The sequence below is a fragment of the Prunus mume genome, linkage group LG2 (genome assembly GCF_029339155.1).
Source record: "Prunus mume cultivar Tortuosa linkage group LG2, ASM2933915v1, whole genome shotgun sequence".
Lineage (NCBI taxonomy): Eukaryota > Viridiplantae > Streptophyta > Magnoliopsida > Rosales > Rosaceae > Prunus > Prunus mume.
In genome coordinates this window covers 6567229-6583307 of record NC_142699.1, presented here as the reverse complement: position 1 = coordinate 6583307, position 16079 = coordinate 6567229, and the positions used below count along the sequence as shown (strand labels likewise).

The 16079-nt window shown below is 36.4% G+C and overlaps 2 protein-coding genes and 1 non-coding gene across 3 annotated transcripts; 1 reads left to right on the top strand and 2 right to left on the bottom strand.

Moving 5' to 3' along the window:
* Positions 1 to 816: 816 nt before the first annotated feature.
* On the top strand, positions 817 to 5198 carry SHM7 (serine hydroxymethyltransferase 7). Its single transcript, XM_008235722.3, has 4 exons — positions 817 to 2109; positions 3166 to 3571; positions 4328 to 4429; positions 4720 to 5198. Exons 1-4 carry the CDS (start codon positions 1804 to 1806, stop codon positions 4941 to 4943), a joined length of 1038 nt encoding a protein of 345 aa, XP_008233944.2. The 5' UTR covers positions 817 to 1803; the 3' UTR covers positions 4944 to 5198.
* Positions 5199 to 6857: 1659 nt separating this feature from the next.
* LOC103332953 (BPS1-like protein) lies at positions 6858 to 8816 on the bottom strand. The gene is made up of 2 exons (XM_008235723.3): positions 7793 to 8816; positions 6858 to 7686 (listed from the first exon to the last, which is right to left on the bottom strand). Exons 1-2 carry the CDS (start codon positions 8147 to 8149, stop codon positions 7078 to 7080), a joined length of 966 nt encoding a protein of 321 aa, XP_008233945.2. The 5' UTR covers positions 8150 to 8816; the 3' UTR covers positions 6858 to 7077.
* Positions 8817 to 16000: 7184 nt separating this feature from the next.
* On the bottom strand, positions 16001 to 16073 carry TRNAR-UCU (transfer RNA arginine (anticodon UCU)). The gene has a single exon. It is a non-coding gene; the product is annotated as a tRNA-Arg (tRNA).
* Positions 16074 to 16079: the final 6 nt, after the last annotated feature.

Here is a 16079-nt window from a genome sequence, read left to right as displayed (position 1 = left end):
TTTTAACGGCAAATGCTTGGCACATGATATTTTTAACGGCAAATTGAATGGAATGTGAGGAAAATTAATGGCATGAGGAAATGAGCTAAATAAAATAATTGACGTCCTTAATTTCTTTTTTTTTTTTAAAGATAAGAAGTAAATCAAAATTAAGTATAAATTCAGGGACAAATAAACAATTAACTCTAAAAATTATTTTCCAAGACTTTTTCTATCGATCTCATCTATGAGCATCTTTAAGGGAGATGTCAAATACCAAACAACAAATTTAAATTTGATGGCAGACGTGGCAATGTGACATCTTACACAGTTTTACACTCTACCCGATATGTCAAATTAAATTATTATTTTATTACATTTTAGTGTTGATTTATTTTTAATTAAAAAAATATATATATTCATTTAACTAATATATATATATATATATATATATTCATTTGACATCTTGTTTTTGGGATGTCAAAAATAACATCTTAACCTCCAATCTTCATTCTACATCAACTTTGACATATCGGTTAGAGTGATGTAGATGTTATTTCTAATTGTTAAATGTTTATGTGACACTTTTAACACATCGGTAGGAGATGTCCAGATGAAGAATGTCAAAGTCGTTTCTTTGATATTGCCTCCAATCTCATTATTCAAATATTTTATTTTCCATGTGGCAATATGAAACCTCTAAATATTTATAATTTCGATGTGGCAATATGAAAGTGGTAAATGTTTATAATCAATCCAAAATGCAAGAATTTCATCTATTTCCTTAAATATATTAACAAACTGCAGAACTAAAATGGCAAATGACTCAATTTACAATGAAAATAAAAATTACGATTTGGCCTTCTGTTTTTACATCCAGGTTCATCCTCCCTTGAGCTCGCCCCTCAATTATCATTCGCCGCATCATTTTCTAATATCACATTCTCTCTCTCTCTCTCTCTCCAACTCTCTGCCAATCTCGACGGTCTTTAGGGTTTCTGCATGGAAACCTCTGCTTCTTCCTCAGCGACTCCTGCCCAATCATCAAGGCTTCGATCCTGTCGCTGTAGCTTCTTCAGGCGCTGTTGTCGCTGCTACTGTTGTTGCTTCTATTAAAAAAAATTGAGCAATATTCTTTTTTTTGGAAAATTTGACATTTTTTGGCGAATTTTCGGTGGTTATGGGTTTCACGGAGACTCAGCCGGGCCTATTTCTAGGGTTTAGCACGCATCACAGTTCGAGCTCGTCGAATTCAATCCAATCCGTTCCGCTGCAATTGCTCGACCAAAAAGAAGAGCAAATTAGGGTTGAGAATGGAGACGATCACGACGAAGACGAGAATTTCAACCTCTTAGGGCATTCAATCTGCCTCAAAAGGCCGAGGGATGTGTCCGGGTTCACTCCGAACCCATCAAAGTGCTTGGCGGTCGAACCGATGGGGCTGGAGGCAAGGCGAGCCGCCGTTCGGTCTTGGGGGAACCAGCCCCTTTCGTCTGCGGACCCGGAGGTCCATGAAATTATGGAGAAGGAGAGGCATCGCCAGTTCAAAGGCATCGAATTGGTGGCTTCTGAGAATTTCGTGTGCAGAGCTGTGAAGGAAGCTCTGGGCAGTCACTTGACGAACAAGTACTCCGAGGGTATGCCTGGAGCGAGATACTACACTGGCAATCAGCACATTGATCAGATTGAATTGCTTTGTTATGAGCGTGCACTGGCCGCTTTCAGTCTTGATCCAGAGAAATGGGGTGTTAATGTTCAGCCCTACTCTTGTACCTCTGCAAATTTCGCAGTCTACACGGTCTTCTGCTCCCAAATGATCGGATTATGGGCTTGGATTCGCCTTCTGGAGGACATATGAGTCATGGGTATTATATTCCTGGCGGGAAGAAGGTCTCCGCCGCCTCGATATTTTTTGACAGTTTTCCTTATAAGGTGAACCCACAAACAGGATACATCGATTATGATAAGCTTGAGGAGAGGGCGGTTGATTATCGCCCCAAGATACTAATTTGCGGTGGGAGTTCATACCCCCGGGAGTGGGATTATGCTAGATTTAGGCATATTGCGGATAAATGCGGAGCCGTGTTGATGTGTGATATGGCTCATATCAGCGGTCTTGTGGCAGCCAAGGTTTGAAATTTGATTTCCCAAGTCTTAACTCTAGTTTTATTTCACCCTTATGTATTTACTATTGGTGTGGAGCGTGGACCATAATTACCCAGTTGCTGAATTTGTTACCTATTGCAATACATGTCTGATGCTGTTATTAATGCTTGGTAGCAATTTTTTTTCCATGAAGCTCTAAACTGGCTGAGTGGCTGTTATTGGAGAGCTGGGCAGTTTCAGAGTCCTCTCTTATTTGGCAATATAACGGACTAAATCTTTTTAATGCTCATAAATTTGTTCCACTCTATTTGTTGCCTTAAGTTAGAAATTGGTTGCCCTTTTTTTCTAATGTCATGTGTTCCATGCTTCTTGGTTCTGGTGCCTCATTTTGTTTACTTTTGTACTTACCTGCAACTTGATTTTTTTATTTTTTTATTTTTTTATGTCAGACAAATTTTCTTCATTCCAGTAAATGTCAGAGTTATATCATGTTATTAAATTTTGGCATTTCATTATGTCCTAGTGTTGTGATCTGATTTATTTCGAAAAGTCGAACTGTACAGTATTCTTTTAATATTTGAATCTCTAGGTGAGATGATAACATCCTTAATGCTGTTTAGGAAACTTATATCTTTGGTACGCATGTTTGCGTCCAACATTGATGTGTAATACTTGCTTAGAATGAGCCTTTCGCTGTTGTACTCTTGTATGGATTAACTGTTTGTTGCTTTAGAACCCTTGAATAAAGATTTGTCCCTCTAAAACTTGGGGTAATTTTGTGTATTTGACTATTCTGCATTCTGTGATTTCCACCATTTGTAAGGTGTTTACTTTATCTTTAGCTCCTGAAAGTCGATTGTGCATAAGTCTGCATTTGTGTTTGTGCTTTCAGTGTGTCTACGCCTAAATCCAAAAGAAACTAAATCCCTAATAACATCGTTTTTGAAGTTCCTCCTATTCTATGTGAAGTGATAAGCAGTGGGATGTTCTGGCTGTATATTAAGCAACTGGACTGGACTCATACTAATTGAAAAGGGAATAACTGCAACATATTTACTTATTAGCTATTGTTTATTGCAGGAATGTGCGAGTCCGTTTGATTATTGTGATATTGTTACGTCAACAACACACAAAAGTCTCCGGGGTCCTAGGGGAGGTATTATTTTCTACAGGAAAGGCACTAAATTAAGGAAGCAAGGCGTGCACCATAGTAATGTAGACAGTAGTAATCACTATGATTTTGAGGAAAAGATAAACTTTGCTGTTTTCCCCTCCCTACAAGGAGGTCCCCACAACAACTATATTGCTGCTCTTGCGATAGCCTTAAAGCAAGTAGCCACTCCAGAGTTTAAAGCTTATATGCAACAGGTGAAGAGAAATGCACAGGCCTTAGCTAACGCTTTGTTAAGAAGAAAGTGCAGATTGGTGACTGGTGGTACCGACAATCACTTGTTGCTTTGGGATCTGACTGCTCTTGGTTTAACAGGTATCATAATGTTAACCAGCCTAATTTCACAGAATGGATTATAAAATTATATTTGTATGTAGGGAAAATGTACTATTTACCTGTTGAGTTTTGTTATTATTTTAGTCCCACATCTAGTTAATTTATAGGTGTACATACCATTTCATTTTGTATTACATGATTGCTTTTATAAGCCAAACAGAAGGTGATTAGCTTTTAAAACAACGAAAATGTCTTTGCAAACATTAATAGCGAACCTCTGGTCATTGAGAATGTTAGAAGAGAAAAAAAGGAAAATTCTACTGTCCTACCAGGTTAGAAACACCAACCTGGAAGCTCAGGGTGGTCAAGGCTGCTTTAAAATTAAGGGAAGTTACATTTGATCAATTGCTGCTTTAGGATCCTTGATAATACTCTGCATTATTTTTTTAAATTGTTGCGGGGACTTGTTTGTCCCCACATTTTGTGTTCAAATCCAATTATTAGACGTTATAGCTTCAGGAGCAAAGGTTTTGCTAGTTTATTCCCAATTGTGGATGATAGATGGGGGACTTATCTTTTCAATGGTTCAATAAACATCTTTCATATGGGCATCTATCTCTCTGTTCCAGTTTTATAGTCATTTGCACATATTCAATTGTACAATTGTTTCTCTTTCTCCCCTGCCCCCCTTTTTTTCCTTTCCGTTTCTTAAACTTATGATCTTACATTATTTTTATGTCTAATTTTTTACTTCACTATCTAACCCCTTTCTTGTTCACAACATAAATAATATAGGGAGGAACTACGAGAAGGTATGTGAGATGTGCGATATCACTCTCAATAAAACTGCTATATTTGGTGATAATGGTGCTTTGTCTCCTGGGGGAGTGAGAATTGGTGAGTAGTCTTTGTCATATAAACTTGATCGTCAATATTCTGAGAGCTGTACGCTATGCCATTTGCTAGCTTGAATTTTATCAACATGGCACATCGCGATTAACAATTTCTGATTTTATAAATATCATTATTCCAAATTGCCTTTTGTCTTGGTTTTTCTCCCCTTCTGTCTCTTTGTCATACAGTCAGTCTGCATGCCTCATGGTGCATTTTATAAAGTAATCTGCTTCTCTTTGGTTATTTTATGTTGTATGGGTATTAAACTTTCTTTTTCTTGTTTGTTTTTGCAGGTACCCCTGCTATGACTACAAGAGGTTGTGTGGAGGCTGATTTTGAGACAATGGCTGAATTTCTTCTTAGGGCTGCTCAGATTACTTTTAATGTTCAGAGGGAATATGGAAAGCTTCAGAAAGATTTTATCAAAGGTCTCCAGAACAATAAGGATATTGTTGACCTCCGAAATCGGGTTGAAACATTTGCATCCCAGTTTGCAATGCCAGGATATGATATTTAAACATGTGACATCTCTCATGCATATTATCTTTGCTTCTATTACTTACCCCCGATTTCGTGGTAGCCACAAAAGCTTTAATTTTTTGGCCCCCATGTTCTGGTTTTCGAATTTATCTCTTGTAAATTACAGAGGAATACCAAATATGTTGCCCAGTTTTCACAGTAGTCCATGTCGCCAAATCCTGTGATTTCCTTGTGATTTTGTACAAAACTATAGAAAGAATATATTCTACTTCTTTGTGAAGGTGTTACCAAATTTATTGAGTTTGGTTTCTCTCTCTCTCTCTCTCTCTCTCTCTCTCTCTCTCACAGCCATAATCATGGAACTGTACTGAACAGAGCTACGTATCCTTTTTCTTTTATTTTTATTTTTTGTGCACATCTGTCATCCAGATAGGCTTCATTTGGGTGGTTGTCAATTCCACTCTTAGACACCACTTTTTCTTCTGTGTTAACTATTTTGCCATTTCATTTAGTTGGCAATATGCCAAACCCTTTAGTTATTATTGCATGCATTTACTGTTCTATGTACACTACATTTGTCGGATCTTATTGAACATTCTGCAGATTTTTATATGATACCCTCTCTGTGCTGCACTTTCTTTTATGGATACTCTTTTTTTTTTCCTCCGTGTTTAAAAAGAAGGAAAAAAATCTTCTTTTAAAGGGTTCATAATTGATAGTGAGTGTTTTTTGTTTGGTGGTGATTATGAATATGAGCCGCGGTTTGCTGCTTTAAGGATGATAATGTCTTGTTGGGTCAGGGAAAACTGTGAGCACTTCTGCCAAAAGAGCTTGTTTTCTGCAATGCTTGCCTTTTTTCTGTTGCATTTGTTTATTTATTTTATAATATCACTGTTGTTGTCTTTTAGTTCTTCGCTTTCACCATTATTTTATTGGTTTTGCTTATGTTGGACGCTGCTATGGATCCCTTCAAGGGAGGCAAGGCATGAATTTCCGGCAAGGGACAAAAAGCATGAGATACGGTTAACAAGCAAAGAAAGTGACCCAAAATTTTCTGCCCTTTATTTTTATAATATTTTTTTTTTCTCCAAAGACCCCAAATCCAAAACCCAAAGAAGGGGGAAGAAGATGAAAATTATTTGTGCTCATGAGGTATGAGGTGTAATTGGTTGTATATAAATTATGTGTCTTTCTCTTATGTGACTAATTTTGTAATATGAGATAGACGTATAGTTGTATACAAATGGTCGGTCGGTGATGGAGAAGTTTTTGGAAGAGGGATGTGGTGTAGTGTGAAGGTTTCATCATCAACACCATTGCTTTCAAAGTTAACCGAATCAGACAAAAGCTTCCTAAGATCAAAAGAAGGTGCTTTTTGAGATTAAAGCAACCCAGGAATCTCACGGTGCCTTCCCTACAGACTACAGTTCCTAAGCCCTCCCTTTTCATCATTCTTTCACAACAAGAATGATTACTCATTTACTATAACAACTAAACACCAACCCTCCTCCCCCCCTCTCTATAGTCCATGAAAAACCCCAACAAGAGGGAAAATCTTTTCAAAAGAAAAATAATACAAAACAGAAACACACAATTTAACTAACAAATAAAAATGAATAAATGGGATTTTTTTAAAAAATTTTAAATGAATACATAAATGGGAATTGGATTGTGTCCCTAAGTCTAAAAGATATTGTAACAAGAACCTTCCATTCCATTCTTTTTTATGTCTTTGTTGTTCACCCAACAACCCTTTTTTTACTTTTACTTTTTCTTCTTTTGTGTTTTTTATAATCATGGGTGAACTTACTAGAAGAACTTTCACCTGCATGAAAACTAGTTCTAGAACTTGGTTTTTAACTAGGTCTTCTTCTCAGACCCAGAACTGCATTTCTTTTTTACTGGTTTCTGGTTAATTTAAAAAAATTAAATTAAATTAAAATTCCCCATCTCCATGGTTTCAACTATAGTAACTAACTAGTAACTATTAGAACAAAGGAGAAGACACGAGGGAAAACGAAAAGTAAAAAAAAAATTACAAACAGAAGTAAGAAGGGTTAAAAAGGTACAACAAAACCCAACTAAATACCTCTCTGGTTCTCTACTCTGTAAATAATTTTTTTTTTGCAACAAGTTTTTCTATCTCACACTCTTTTCTTCTTCTTTTTTCCCTACCTATGACTGCAAAAGTCCAAAAGCTTCTTCCTCCCTTCAACAATTTCATCAAAGAAATCATCAAGTTGGCTGATAATATTCTCAGCACCAGATCTCAAGACACCAAAACACCCTCTCAAGTTGTCCACTCTCTCTCTAATCCCACCCTCACTCTCCCAATCCATCACCCCCTGTGGGCCCCTCCTCTCCAATTCACCTCTCAGCTCATCCATGGCCATCTTGGACCTCCTGAAGTCCCACATCAAAATCCCAGGCCTTTCATTGATCTGGCTGATCTCTGCTGCTACCCTTTGCTGCAATCTAGCCGTTGATATCATGAACGATGATCCGAAGATCAAGCAGCCCTCGTAGCCTCCCCTGCAGAAGCTTGACTCTGGCCAACAGAAGACCAGTCCATAGAGCAAGATCATGAGAAGCAGAGAGCTTACGTTTCTCATTGCATAAAGAACTCCCCTGAACCCGTTAAACCCATTAAGCTTCGATTCGATGGAGACCCTTTCGTCGAATTTCAGTGAGAGTGGTTGAATTCTCGTCTCCATCAGCGCTCTGTTCTCTTCCTCCAATCCAAACGCCTCTCGCCGACACCCAGAAATCGCGCGAACCACCTGTTTGATGAAATTATTGAGCAAATGAATCAGACGACTTGTGCATGACGAAAAAGAATATGGATTGGAAAAAATTTAAAGATTGTGATCAAATTTGAAAACCCACCTGGCGAGAGAGCTGAGGGGTGAGATGGCGATGAGAGTCGAGGGTGGAGGTGATGTTGAGGCCAGACGTGTAGTAATTCTCCATGGCAGAGATGGCAGACTTGAGGACATGGCAGGCTTCCCAAAGCTTGGAGCTTTCGTCCATGTACTCGTCAAGCCACTTGTCCCCAACAGGCAAATGGAGCTTTTGGACGAGAAGGGTCAGCTGGGAATGAAAAGATCGAAGAAGGGAAAGAGCCCTTTGAAGGAATTGGATTGACATGAAGTTGTTTGAAAGATAAACCCTTTCAAGATCGTCGATCCCGCGAGTCAGAAACGAATAGAAGCCATTGACAGAGTTGGTGGATGAAGGATCCATTTTGATCTTTTTTTTCTCTTCTTTTTCCTTATAAAATTTCTTTTCTTTTGGTGTGTTGAAATTGAGTCTGGGATAAAAAAGAGAGGGTGGTATTTAAATGGTGAGAGGAAGAAGAAGGAGGAGGAGGAGAAGAGAAAAAGACAGAGAGAGAGAGAGAGAGAGAGAGAGAGAGAGAGAGAGAGAGAGATGAAATGGAAAGTAAAGGGAAAGAATGGGATTATGGGAAGGAGGGAATATCTTAGAAGAAGAAGAAGAAGAAGAAGAAGAAGAAGAAGCAGCAGCTCAGGTTTCTAAGGTTGAAAACGATTGTTGGGAGCAATGATGGGTGTTTCCTATAGAGGGGAAAGGATGAATGGTAATATGCCATTTTCATTGTTTAATGGGCTGAAAGGATGTGTGAAAAAATAAAAAGAGATTTATGGAAAGAAAAATTGTCCATAAAGAAGCCTAAAAAATACCCAAAAAGGAAAGAGACTATCTGTTCTGTGTGCTTTGCTTGTAAGTTCAGAGAGAGAGAGAGAGAGAGAGAGAGAGAGTTGGCTCATTGGCTCATTGGCAGAGGAGAGGTGTATACTTATACAACAACAAGAGCATGAAATTTTCAGGAGCTCCTCCAGCTCCCTTCCAATTTCTTACTTTTCTGCCTTTCTTTTCTCCCACTTATTTAAAGCATGCCCAATTGCCCATTATCAATTTTATACATGTACAGTAAAATTATAATAGAGAGGCATAGAGTGTGGGGTAGAGAGAGAGAGAGAGAGAGAGAGAGGTGCAAGTGGGTATGTTTAGTTTACTAATTTAGTTGGAATTGTGAGGTTTTTAGATTTTGAGGTTATTGGGTTGTAAAGTGTTTGACTGGATTGACTGGGTTTTTCTAGTTTCTACTTCTTCTTCTTCTAATTCTTTCTTTCAATATTCTTTTGATTTGAGTGCTCTTTGGCTTCTTCTTTCCTCTTTTTCTTCCTCGAGCTACTGACTTGGCTCCTTACTTCCCCCTCTATTCTATTGAAATTTGTGGTTTGTATTTCCTAGATATTTCTTGTTTTGTTGATTTTTTCCAAAAGGGAGAGAGAGAGGCTTGGAATGATGAGGTTCCTTGTATATGCATTGTGTGTCTTGTAATTTGTAAACCTTCTTACCATGCATAATCAGTCTTTTTAGGCCACATTTTCTCTTTAATAATTACGGTTTAGGATTCAAGTTCTAGTATTCGTGCAGTGTATGTGAGTTTAATATGTTATCACCTTTCTCAATAACAAATATCATAACAAAAATTAATTATATAGTTTAATTACTTTTCCTCCGGGGACAAAACTGGATGATGCTTCTTCATGAATCATGCCCCTTAGCCCCCTCCAATTGAATTCAATATTACATACAAGACCCAATAATTTAATCCCAGCCGTTTACTTGGTACTCCTTAGGACCCATCTAACGGCGGAGAAAGCAAATCTTAGTGTGAAATGATCAACTGCATGGGCCCCAAAATTCTGCTGCAGTCCACTCAATGGGGTTATTAATGATTAAGGTGGTTTTAGACATTAATCTACGGCTATAAATATGTTTAAAGTTATGAGGTGTATGTTTGTTTATTGCTTATCAAGCCATTATGAATTTAATAAAACCCCCATCTTTATTTATCTATTCATTTTATTTTTTTTAATGGGGGTTGGTCTTCTTTCTTGATGTGGGGAGGGGGGGACCAGGAAATCTAATTTATGTTGGGCTATGTGACATTTTACTTGATTTTATTTTAAGTCGGGTGCTCGTGGGTTTTTGGAAAATATGACATCTTTCTTAAGAGGATGTTGGTCTTTTGAGATTTCATTGGAAAGTGAAGAACAAGCTTAGGACCAGTATTTAAGGCCATTGATATAAGATTTGGTTCACAGTAAAGGTGGTAATATTGCTCTCTCCCAAGCTAATTACCTTTAACCAAATCCACTTTTCTTGTCCTAGTCCCCCAAAAATAAACTTAATTACTCCGCTCGTTCGTGCATATTTAAAAAATACCCTTTAACTTTAATTTAAAAAGAATATGATGGTAAGTAAAGAACTTATAGCTTGAGCGGTTAAAAATATTTACCGCTACACGGTCTGGTTTGATGTCATGGAGCCCTTTAGCCAAAAATAGATCCCTCAATCACGACAACCAAGTCCCTTCCAGCTTGTATTTCAATTTATTTTGTTGATGAATCGGAGTCTGAACTTTAAGTTCGGGTAACAAACTCAACAAGTTCAAGCTTTTAAGGGTACCAAAATTAATTATCCTAGTACATGTAGGATCTCATTCATTACTATATGTATATACTTGGGGCAGGAGAAACCCAGACTGACTGCACCAAATTTAATTTTGATTTCTCACTTTATTTTTCTGAGAATTGTTCAGTTTGATAGTTAATGCTATGAAAATGGATCTCTTTTTCTTTTCTGGGTCAATTTCAATTGTAATAATTGATCTGTTCAATTTCTGAAAATCCCATCCTACTGGATGCCGTACCCCATGCTCACCATTATAGGCCTGCATTGGCAGCTGAACCAGTTGGTACAGTTGAATGCATAAAGGCGAAGCAGATAAGCCCTCTTCTCTCTTCTCTTCCCTTTTGAAGGAGAAAAACTTGTATATGGATAATATTATTTTGCTATCTCCAACCGATTATGTTCCGACACGCGTGATAACTTTTTCACATGAAAAATGTAATTGAATGAAAATAACAAAACAGTGTTATTTTAACACGCATCTTGTTCTTCTGAACAAGAGTTTCAGAAGATGCCCTGCATAAATTAACTATAGGCAAACATAAAGGACAACAAACCCAATTATTTAGGTTCGAATGTTGTTCAATGTCGAGGCCAACAAAGCTCCACCAGATGTAAGTAAGAATCTCCCATTTTTGCAAAGCAAACAAAAGGACTTCTGAGAATCAAAATTTTGCCAAGTAAATTTGGGTAGCTGTGGATTTAGGATCTGGTGGGTGGGTGAGGGGTTTAAAATTTTATGGTAGAGAACCATACCCGAAGTGAAAGTGCTGAAGCAAAATTAAACTTTTACAATGAATGGAAGAAGGTAGCCACCTCATGTGGGTCCTATCACCTGAAGTGAAAGTAAACGCAATTGATGGCTAGATTTGTCCAGCCGGCCACATCCCTTTCATCCCCATCATGATAATTACCAATAAAAGTCTCTATATATAGAAGAATGTTTCATTTTCCTCTTAATGAGCTCTTAGATGGACACAACTGGATGGTCCAGAGCCTCCCAGCCATGAAAATGATACAAAGGAAGGAGTTGAATGATTGTTTATAATGAAATTCAAAGGAGAGAGGAAAAACCCTCCCAAAAAAGAAGAAAAAAAGAGAGAATAATTCACATCAAATAAAGTTGTATTCAAGAGTATTTGACGCGTTACGTTATCGATTGATTGATTTGAATTATTAATAAGTTTGAAATTTTTAGTAAATGTATGATTTCCAAGTATACTCTATCTAGTCCTCTTGTGTTTTTGGAACCCACCATCAAACATTTGGCACACCAGCGATTTCGACATCCATCCTCCTATTGATTATTGAGTTAGCTAGCATTTTTCCTTCAATGTCATACTCCAATAATTATGCTTGTGTCTTTTATCCTCAAGTAAACAAAATCAGTTTCTCACCTGCCTATGTTTCAACCACTAAATTCTAAGTATTACGTTAGTGATTACTTATTTCAAAGTATTACGTTAATTTGACAAATGCATCCATGAGTTATGACATATGACTAGACTTACTGATCTTGATCTTTCTATTGTATTCATCGATCTCTCAAAATATATACGTTCGTGCATTTACGAATTTAATGAATTTAAACCTAAATATTCATCGATTTCTTAAAAATATCAAAATATATGTGTATGTGTGCGCGCACGCGTATTCTTTGAATTTATTAAGTTTATAGAGAACCATTGAATTTTTTTTCTTCTGTTTTTCTCTTTGAAGATAACAGGACAGCTTAACCCTAGTTCGTCCTTAAACCTACTTTGATATCATTCCTGTTTTGAACTAGAGATGTCTTTGAGGGTTTCAATAGGAATTCGAGTTGGAAGTCTCGAAGATTTGGTTTGGATCCAAGCTACTATTCGGTGGACAATCATTTTGCTTCTGTTTTTGGGATGGTGCTCCATTTTTATTTTTATTTTTTTTCTGAAAAGACAAAAATCTTTTTAAAGCAATTTTGACCCCCCCAAAAAAAATCATTTAAAACAGTTTAGCTGTAAATTCGACAAGGACTACTATCAAATCCTATGAATGATATAGACAACGTTAATTATGTAATTTACAATGCAACAAAGCTATCAATCCACAACGTCAATTTTAACTTTTAACCTTGTAATTTATAATTCTTATCTTTTTTTTGTTAAACAAACAAAAATATTTCTGTTTTTTATATTCATTTGGTCTCCTATGAAATAATTGCATTTTATATTTTATATATTTTTCTTCCTATAATTAGTATTCAATTGAAGGAGAGCATGAACGTTTTAAAAAAAAATGAAATTATTTGGAAAAAAAAATCATAAAAGGACATGTAATCTCTTTCTTTTTTTGGTGACAAATTACATAAAATTGATATTAAATTTTAGTAAAGCAAAAATTAAGTTGGAAAGGGCGTTATGGTCTTTTGAGCAGCAAAGATGCTCCACTTATCACAGACATGGGCAAATCACTGCCCAATCTGGTAAAAAGGGCAAAAGTTAAGCTAAAGCTAGGTTAAAGTATTGCCTACCTATGCATAATTGGACACGTGTCAGTGATATAACTAAACAACTGGATGATAATCATATTCTTAAGCTTCTAAAAGTATAGTTTTCTTTTGCTCTCTGGCCCAACCTTGATGAACTTTGCCATCAAAATTCAAAATGTCTTAGATTGGGGAATTTTTTTAAATAAATAAATTTTAAAAAATAATAATAATATTTTAAGTTATAAAATTTGGACAAGGTCATACAATTTGTTTACGATTTTATTTTATTATTGTGATTTTATAAATGTGAGTTTGGCAAAGATGGTTGACAATAATCATACATGATTTTAACGGAATCCTGTGTTTTATTAATCTATTAATTTAAGCTAAGTTAATGGGATCGCTCATCATTGTGATTATTGTTCAAAGCATATTTGTACCCAATACAATGTATTATTATTCCCCAAAGATATTGTAGTAGCTACATTATCTGTCCATATATTTAAGATGGAGCACCAAATCTTGCTTTTAAATTGACTTAGATGCTAGGATTGAGAAAATTCTCAATCATGTGGATGGAATCTTACGTGTATCTTTTTCTTTTTGAGAATTCAAGCTGATCTTAAGCTTAAATGATATGGTACTTCAAATCAATGTTAAACAAAGAAATAACACAAGTTGGCTCCATACTTTTCGTCTATAAAAGTAGATGATAAATTTGAAGCATTTTTTCATGCTCTTTTGAATAAGGTATTATTTTCACTCCATACCATAGCGTATGGGTGGAGCACGAGTAGCTCCCATGAAAACGAAAAAAAATAACAATCTTTACACGTTATGCCACCCACACATACAATTCACCTCTACCCTTTACACAATGCATCTCTTTGCGCCTGAGTGCAAACCTATGTGAGAGAAAGATGAGAAGAGTCAACTAGCTAGGATATCCTTTTTATAGAACAAAGTAGTAGGATTCTTCAAAATGATGATAGATATTGAAGAAAGGGGCCAAGTAAAATACTCAAAATCCAAAAAAAACTTCTTCTCCCTTTGGATTTATAGAACATAGACTAGACCCATATAAAAACCATCAACCCTTTTTTTGACTAACATTGATGGCGAGAGAGTTTCAAGGCTATATCTTTCTTTTCTTTTTGGTTCAACTAGGCAAAAACCCACTTCTGGATTCCTTTGCACTATAGGGTTCCTTTTTCATCCCTCCCTCTACCCTAAAAAGAAGGGAGGAGCCTTCCAAATTCATATAAATTCTGCAACCTAAGTGAAAGCTTGAAACCATCAACTTTAGAGAATTTTTTTATATAGTGCTCTATAGGCTTTATATATATCTATAACTAGGTGACCCTTTTTTGCAGTGAGTATGATTTTTATTTAGAATATGCAATTCCGTGAAAGGGTTCTACAAGGTCGTACATCACAATGTGCATAAGTGGGAGAGCAGCCACATGTTGCCAAATCAATGGTTGCAAAAGCTCAATGGTACAAAACAATACGCTTGTTGAGATGCCAATTGCATATAAGTTTTGACAGCTGACATGCTTGTTGATTCTGACCAAGAGTGCCTTGATTTAGCCAACTCAGACTCCTGCAAACAAGTACCTAGAATAATTTGATCATGGAGTATAGTTAGTGTACACACCAAGGCCATACAAGGAAATAACGCCAAACCTCTCACCTTTTATTATATGTGGAAAATTTACTAACTGCGACTCGAATCATATTTCTTGTACGGACAAAATTCGTTGGCATAAACTGTCTCGTATTTGTGAGAGATGTGATCAATAATGCATGGTAAACACAGTGTTAGTAGTATACACTTTCTTAGTATTTGATGCTTAGGTTCACTTTTAGGGCAATGTGTCGTGTGTGTGCAACAAAGGCATCAATAAATGCTTCCTTAGTCAAAGAATCTTTGAAATTTAACTTTTACAAAAGAATTTCTCTTTAAAAATCATTATTGGCAAGACTAGCTGGCAATTGAGCACACAAAAGAGAGACTAGGAGTTTTACTTTGTATGCTTTTGTGTGCTAAGGCTGCCCACACAGAGACATTATGGTTGGTGCGTGCTTTGTTTAAAAACTTTGTGGGCTATTTATGGATTTAGCTGCAGCAGCAGCAGCAGCAGGAGGAGGGTTAAGTACAAAAATTGTTGTGGATGGTCCAAGGTCTAGGGTTTTGGATTGAAAGCACCATAGAGTCCAACTAAGGCTGAAAAATTCAGCCCAAACAGTAAATACCAAAGCTGCATTTTTCTAATGCATTTTCTCCTCCTACTTGCCTACTTCTCCTCCATAGTCGAAATCAGATCAAATAGAATACCAAAAAAAGAGAGAGAAAAGAAAAGCATAAAGCTTGAAAACCCAATAAGAGTTTTGCATTTGGGCTGCCTAAAACTGTGACTGTTAAAAGCAATTGAGTGAATTGAGGGTTTTGCTGGCACTGTAATTGAGTATTTACCTTTTAAATCATTGCGGTTTGCTGGCACTCTAAGGCTGTAAATTAACTGTAAGGGCGGCCAATGTGTAGACCTAGAGCCGCAAAAGGGGTCGCATCTGTCAAAAAAATTAACAAAAAAGAAAAAGTTGTGTGATATTCTTCTGTACTATGAAATTAAATACATCTTCCTCAGATCAGTATCTACATATATTTATATATATTAATAAATTTTTTTGGGTAATTTATATGTTAAATAAAAGTTCTATCAAGCAGTTGTATTTAATAGTTCAAGTTGTACATGCAATTGTGGGCTGAGTTAGTTGTTAAGGCAGTGTGTCCATTGCATTCGAATTCGAACTTTCTTCGATATATTAGAATAGTTTAGGATATCACCCTTATAAGAATAAAAAAGGGTGATAATAACATACAAGAGAATGTAAGTGGATAAAAGAGGCGTGATAACATATAATTTTCAACAAAGAGAGTATAAATGACAAAAGAGAAGTAAGAAGATCAACTTCCTAAAATAAAATTGTACAAATATGAAATAAATTTTGTGAAGAGCCTAGGTCCTTTGGTGGGCCAAACAAAAGATTTTAAACCGACCGAATGTAGGTGGGCTTTGATAAGATTTCTGAGCCTAAGTTTTATAAAAATGGAATAATTAAGAAAGCACACCCGGTGGGACTCGAACCCACAATCGCCTGATTAGAAGTCAGATGCCTTATCCATTAGGCCACGGGCGCTGGATG